At 34.4% G+C, this 8,035-nt stretch overlaps 1 protein-coding gene across 1 annotated transcript; it reads left to right on the plus strand.

Moving 5' to 3' along the window:
* The first annotated feature begins 4,895 nt into the window (after positions 1 to 4,895).
* On the plus strand, positions 4,896 to 6,610 carry LOC136837354 (prisilkin-39-like). Its single transcript, XM_067102096.1, has 2 exons — positions 4,896 to 4,937; positions 5,628 to 6,610. Exons 1-2 carry the CDS (start codon positions 4,926 to 4,928, stop codon positions 6,504 to 6,506), a joined length of 891 nt encoding a protein of 296 aa, XP_066958197.1. The 5' UTR covers positions 4,896 to 4,925; the 3' UTR covers positions 6,507 to 6,610.
* Positions 6,611 to 8,035: the final 1,425 nt, after the last annotated feature.

An 8,035-nucleotide genomic window follows, 5' to 3' on the forward strand; every position in this document is an offset into this window, starting at 1 on the left:
TCCTCATCTATCTTCATGCATAAGGAAATATAAAACTAGGAATTTTAAATAAAAATGATTTGGGCAAAATGAAACCAACGTGAATGTTAATCATCTACGTTTTTCTTGAACAGTTATCGATTTTTTTTTTTTTTTAAATCAAGTACTTTCAATACAAACAATGATAATGTTTACACCAGGATAAACGTACACTCAAAAGCTCTATCAACCTTTTCTCTTGTAGAGACAGAAAAATAAACTAAATTCGGTCTGCTGTCGTGTCCTTTGCAGATTAATCTAAACCACATCGTTTTTCTTGAGCAGTTATCATTTTGATGCCCAAGTCATTAATTAACTTAAGGTTGGTAAGAGGGGTCTAGTCTTGTTGCAGCCACTAGTTGTCATTGAACTGAATTGATGTACACTCACGGGATTACTTTTTTAGCCATCTGTTAATGTTGCCTAGTAACAGAAGCAATTTCAGTACTCCCAGTTTCATACCATGTGGTTACAGGACTCTTCACATTCCATATGGGAATATTACCTTGCTCTATATGCGAGGCTAATCTTTTTAATAACATTTCTCTCTATCTCACTTATTCTGTGTAGACACACACACACATAAATATATACATACATATATATATATATATATATATATATATATATATATATATATATATATATATATGTATGTGTGTGTGTGTGTGTATGTTTATGTGTTGTGTATATATATATTTATGTGTGTATATATATATATATATATATATATATATATATATATATATATATATATATATATATATATATATATATATATATATATATATGCGCTACACTTCTCAAGCTATCTTAGGGAAACAGACAGGATGCGGAGCCTGCAGCAACATCAGTGAAACAAAAGCCATAATTTCCCTTAAAGGAACAAAGGAGACATAAAAACTATCATTAGAGATTACGATTTATATAACGAGAGGATGACCCACGAAAATAGCAAATTCATATCATTATCTTTCCAAGGGATTCAGCGAGAATGCCAATCAAAAACGGGAAATAGATGGGCTTACTCCACACGATAATTTCTCCATAGGAAGTTGGAAAGACAACATTTTTAAGTGCCAGAGTCTGGAGGCAAAGACTCGGAAGTTATCAAACGCCGTGACGCAAAACCAAGGAGTAATCAACTGAAGATTGCATGTGATCATTACGTCAGTCAGAATTACGAATGTGAAAACTAAAGCAATTTTTTTGCTTTCGTTCCTTTTTACACTGGTTAACCACCTGATAATGGTTTACTTAAGTAGTTAAAAGCTTCCTCTCTCTCTCTCTCTCTCTCTCTCTCTCTCTCTCTCTCTCTCTCTCTCTCTCTCTCTACGTCAGAGTGATTCTAAATTTCTTTCTTATTTCTGCCTTTCATAATTCACGAAAGAGGGACTTCTAGGGTAATAACAGGTTTCCCCTGATGAAGTCTTATAACTCATCAAAGACTCCTTAGAGGAATTACTGCCCTTGACGAACGCCATTAATCACTGGTTTAACAAGTAATATTATTGGCAAATATCCGCAATTCCTAAAACGTCCCACGATACAATATTAGCTTTGCTAGCTATCCTGGGAGGATAGAGAGATTTGGGTAAAAGAAATTATTAACCTCGCATGTTGTGAAGGGTAAGATTTCCATGTGTAAAGTGAGAAATCTTGTGAACACGTCATATGAACACTGGAGTATTGAAATTAGAGGTTAATAAGCAAGGTTACCAGGCTACTAAAAAAAATTGATTCTATTAGAATACATTACTGTAATTAAAAGAAAAACCCTTGATGGTGGAACGAGCATGACAATTCCCGCTTTTAAAGCGGGATTTATCATATCACGTGGTCAAAAGATTTCTCACTTTACACATGGAAATTTTACCTTCCACAATATGCATTGCTAATTTCTTTCACAGATATCTCTCTCCCCCTGAATGGTTAGCAAAATTATTTTAGTATTTTGGGTCACTTAGGAATTGCGTATGTAGGTACTCAGTGATTCAGATATGCAAATAACATTACTTCTTAAACCACTGAATAATTAGCGTTCCTCGTTCCTCAAGGGCAGCAATTCCGCTAACGGTGTTTTTGATGAGTCATCTACCTCAATCGAAAGCGACTCGTTAAAACCCTAGCATTCACATGAGACTATACTCATTGTGAATTATGAAAGTCATAGATAAGGAAAAACCTATAACATAATATGGAAAAGAAGAGAGAGAGAGAGAGAGAGAGAGAGAGAGAGAGAGAGAGAGAGAGAGAGAGAGAGAGAGAGGAAGCTTCTAACCACTCAAGTAAACCATTACCAGGTGGTTAACCAGTGTAAACAGGACGGGAGCAAATTATCGATTTTTGCTTTCAGATTAGTAATTCTCATCGACGTAATGATCATAATGTAATCTACACTTGATTACTCCTTGACTATGCGTTACAATGTCTGATAACTTCCGAGTCTCTATCTCCAGACTCTGGCATTTCAAAATTTTGCTTCTCCCTCCTTCCCATGATTTTTTTTTTTTTTTTTTTTTTTTTATCACAGAGCAGTTCTGTTGTTAGTTTGTGAGTTTAAACCATCCGTTTCCCTTTTTCGATTTTTATTCCCGCTGGATCCCTTGGATAGATAATGACGTGGAATTGTTCTTTTCATGGGTCATCCTTCCGTTATATGAATCATAATCACTAATAATAGTTTTCATGTCCCCCCTTTTTTAAGGGACGTTACGACTTTTGTTTCACAGACGTCGCTGCATGCTCCATATCCTTTCAATGTCTCTATGATAGTTCGATAACTGTCACATCAGTGTCAATTGGACTTTTATTAGAAAACTCAGTATCAAAAAGCACCAAATAGGCAGTCCAGTACTGCCACAATCTTCTAAACTCAGATACAACGACCAGCAATTTCGGCAAATGTTAAGTTTTGTCAAGGGAAATTAGAGCCTGACGGCTACTGAGTTTAAACGTACCAACAGGAAAATGATAACTTATCATGATTTTACGAACATCGCTTGCTAATTATTTTGTACGTAGATTAAGCATTACCATAAGTCGGAAACTGTCTATTTTACACACCGTCTCAAATGCAATTTTTACTAATGGTGATTTTTCCAGTTATCCAAATAGGATTTAAGGTGGTGTTCGAAATACTGCCTCTGTCATTGTATCGATATATATAATATAATTAGTATTTCTGCCTCTTTTATTTTTAACATGAAGGTAAGTTAAATAACAAGAACTGCTAGATGCTGCCGGCCAGAGGTTTATGAAATCAATCATTCATCATAAAAATAGTCGTGTAGAGAATGATAAAAGCGACCAGTTAAATTGAAAATAACAAAGCAAGCATGATTTATATTGCAAAAGCACTAGCTCAAGTACCAGCAAGTATTAAATCAAGTAATATGAGCTGGATGTTTATGAATTCCAGGAGTACCACAAGTATAATATTGCAGAACGTTAAACATTTTCAAAACATACGTGTGAATTTTCCATTCTTCGGAAAGTAACTTTATAAAAATTTTCGAAGTGTCTACAGGGATCTGCTTCTAGTTTTTAGAACGAAGTGCATGGGCCATGAGAAGTTTGAAAACAGTTACTTTCAATTAATCGTAACTATTTCAAGAATGACTAAATAAATATCGCCCATTTAAATTAAGGTAATACAAAATATTCGGAATTGTGAAGTACTACGCTGCAGATGATTTAATGAGGTTAATATATCATTTGCTTTTCATATAGGGATGAACGCTCGTGATAACAAGAGCTACATACAAATACGTCTAGAATGAAAATGCGCTAGAGAATTAATAACAATGTGCTCTATTGACACTAAGAAAATATCGCATTTCATACTAAAGAGACTTTCGTTCACACATCTTAACGTTATATATATATATATATATATATATATATATATATATATATATATATATATATATATATATATATATATATATATATATATATATATATATATATATATATATATATATATATATATATATATATATATATATATATATATATATATATATATATATATATATATATATATATATATATATATATATATATATATATATATATATATATATATATATATATATATATATATATTTATATATACATATGTATATATATATGTGTGTGTACATATATATCTTTTTTTAGCAGTGTTCCAAAACTAGAGAATAAGAGCGATTGTAAATTAGGAAGGAAATCTTTGTGAATTACCTTAAAAGAATGGAATTCATGTCATAACTTTCGCGCGATGGCTGACACCCATTTTTCTTCAATCTCTCCTTCCAGCACTGAAATTAGACAAGGAAAATAAAGTCCATCTTTTCAGTGACATGGAGTTTGTTGTCAATCATACAGCTGCAGTAATTTTCAGTTTTGTTTATTTTCTTATTCTGGAGTCAGTCATAAAAGTTAATGTTTCAACATTTACATATTACAGTTCCCTTGATTCTCTGTGAGCATTCAGTTTTGGCTAATGTCTTTTTTCCGGTTGGTTAGCGTCTGTAACAAATGTGACCCGCCGCCGCCATATATATCGCATTCGTATGTTAACAGTATTCTATGTCTCTCTTCATAAATTAAATTACGAGTGAGAATATTGCCACGCGGAATCAGAGTTATTCACTGAACATCTGTGAGTAATGTGTAGGAAATAATACTAAATTCAACGACAATTATCAATATAAAAAAGCCTTGAAGTCCCTCGCTGCTAAGAAAATATTGTGGGTGTGGTGAATAAATCTTAATTCTTTTGGTTTTCGTGAAATATGGTCTCCAATGACAAATGCATCGACAGCGAACACTTTCTCGGAGTCGCCTATAAAAGGCGGAAGCACCGGGAATTCAGCACACTCTACTTACCAAGTGGCCACGGTGAACACCAGCGAGCAACAATGAAGTTTCTGGTTTGTGCATCACATGGAATTTTGATATGTTTGTCTATTAGAAGCGTTATTTTTAAAGTCTCATGTAGAGATTAAAAACCTAAAGCATGTCATGTTCAAACGTAATCACAAAATATTCTGACTATATAAATTCCAATATCACTAGATATGTATATATATATATATATATATATATATATATATATATATATATATATATATATATATATATATATATATATATATATAGAACAGAATTGATATACCCGAAACTTACGAATTTCAGGCTTTCTTTCATTCAGTATCTATCTATTAATATAATTTCCATAACCATTGCTTGTTGTCATTTTAATCACAGGGTATAATTTGCATCTCTTTATTGTGCATACTGGGATTTTAGCTGTTATACATTTTATACTGAACTGAGATTTTGGAGTTTATGCCGAAATATTTATTTATTTATTTTTTATTATTCTATCACTTACCAATAAAATCAGATCACTTACCAATAAAAAATAATGATACTAACTCAGAAAGTTCCTTTACTTATTTTGTTGACCACTTTATCAAAGAACAACTAAACAACATATTAAACAATATGCACATTGATGATACACTTATCATACTCCTGTGTAGCAAGATCTTGCAACAGCATTTTTTCCGATATTCGCTTTGTATTGTCTAAAATACCTAAATATCTAAAATTTCCAGGTACTTGTGCTCTTGGCGGCTTCCGCTTGCGCTACCGAGATTGAGAAGCGAGAGGCGGAGCCGAGCTATGGCTATTATCGTCCTTCCTATGGCCATGGATACGGCTATCCAGTAGGCCACGGTTATGGGCACCACTACGGAAAGAGGTCTGCTGATCCAGAGCCAGAGGCTGAGGCTTCCTACTCCTATGGACACTACCCCATCTACCGTCCTTATGGGCACCACTACGGAAAGAGGTCTGCTGATCCAGAGCCAGAGGCTGAGGCTTCCTACTCCTATGGACACTACCCCATCTACCGTCCTTATGGGCACCACTATGGAAAGAGGTCTGCTGACCCAGAGCCAGAGGCTGAGGCTTCCTACTCCTATGGACACTACCCCATCTACCGTCCTCATGGGCACCACTATGGAAAGAGGTCTGCTGACCCAGAGCCAGAGGCTGAGGCTTCCTACTCCTATGGACACTACCCCATCTACCGTCCTTATGGGCACCACTATGGAAAGAGGTCTGCTGACCCAGAGCCAGAGGCTGAGGCTTCCTACTCCTATGGACACTACCCCATCTACCGTCCTCATGGGCACCACTATGGAAAGAGGTCTGCTGACCCAGAGCCAGAGGCTGAGGCTTCCTACTCCTATGGACACTACCCCATCTACCGTCCTTATGGGCACCACTACGGAAAGAGGTCTGCTGACCCAGAGCCAGAGGCTGAGGCTTCCTACTCTTATGGACACTACCCCATCTACCGTCCTTATGGGCACCACCACGGAAAGAGGTCTGCTGATCCTGAACCTTATCCTTACCCTAATGCTGAGCCTTCCTATGGCTATGGCTATCCTCGTCCAGTCTACCACTACCCTTCCTATCACTACGGTTAGGGAGAAGCATTACCACTAATTTCCCTGGAGCATAAATGTGGATTCGCCATTGTTGCTGATTCAGGAGTGTTGTATGTACAGATAAACGAGCTGAATAAATACTGCTAAATTAATTTGGTTCTTATTCTCATCCCTCTTGATGTAAAACCAAACGTAAATCTAAGAATGATAAAAACAAAGCACTTACGAAAAATAAAACTAACTGTTATGCGAATCATCTGCTTTATCTTGATCAGCATTTTTTTGGACCTTTTTTGTTTTTTTGATTTAGATCAAGTAAATTTATGCAAATAACATTTTTTTCCATGATAATATTTCTTTGACGACTTTAGGATAATTGTACAGTCAAAAACTCTATCAAACGCTTCCCTCGCAGAGATTAAAAAATTAAATTAAAATCCTTCTGGCGTCGTGTCCTTTATAAATTGATCTAAACCACATCTTTTTTCCTGAGAAGTTATCGTTTTAACATCATATTCCGCCTTCATTGTCTTATACAGCGGGAACACGGTGTGAACATGACAAAATCCTCTGTTTAGAAAACTATATAAATATCTTCACGTATGTGGTTAACTTGCCAGAATTAGTAAACCTCAAATTGTCCAAGTCATTTGTTAACTTAAGATTGGCAAGAGAGTTTTCGTCAGCCACCAGCGTTACTAAATTAAATTAACATATAGGATATTTTTCTTTTTTTTTTTTTAGAATTCTGTTAATGTAGCCTAGTAACAGCGGCAGCTTCAGTAATCCCATTTTCATGTGACGTGGTAACAATTTTTCTCACCTTACGCACGTGGAACCTTACCTCTCTCAATATGCCTGGATAATTTTGTCACAAAAAGATCTCTCTCTCTCTCTCTCTTCCTGTCTTTCTATGTGTATACATATATATACATATGTGTGTGTGTGTGTATGTATGTATGGTACACACACACACATATATATAAACAGGTGTGTATATATGTACTGCAGGGAAAACTAAACATCCACTGTTTCTCTTTCCCTATGGTACACATGCATATATATATAAGACGAGTAATTTTAAGCACCCACCTACACACATACACACACACACATATACATATATATATATATATATATATATATATATATATATATGTGTGTGTGTGTGTGTATACACATATATATATATATATATATATATATATATATATATATATATATATATATATATCCATATATATCCGTTTAATATTTAGTTGCTATCTGAATACCTAAGTCACCTTTGTAATATACACTTCCATGTTATGTAATTTGTCTGAAAATGCTCTAGAGTAAAGGTAAAAGATCTTGCACTCTGTTGTTTCACTTTCCTTGTGGTCACACACTAACTCCTCATATTCTATATCATGTTGTTATCCCATTAACACAAGTTACATATGTTATATATATATATATATATATATATATATATATATATATATATATATATATATATATATATGTATATATATATATGTGTGTGTGTGTGTGTGTGTGTGTGTGTGTATGTGTGTGTATGTGTGTGT

This window comes from Macrobrachium rosenbergii, chromosome 59, assembly GCF_040412425.1.
Source record: "Macrobrachium rosenbergii isolate ZJJX-2024 chromosome 59, ASM4041242v1, whole genome shotgun sequence".
Taxonomy (NCBI): domain Eukaryota; kingdom Metazoa; phylum Arthropoda; class Malacostraca; order Decapoda; family Palaemonidae; genus Macrobrachium; species Macrobrachium rosenbergii.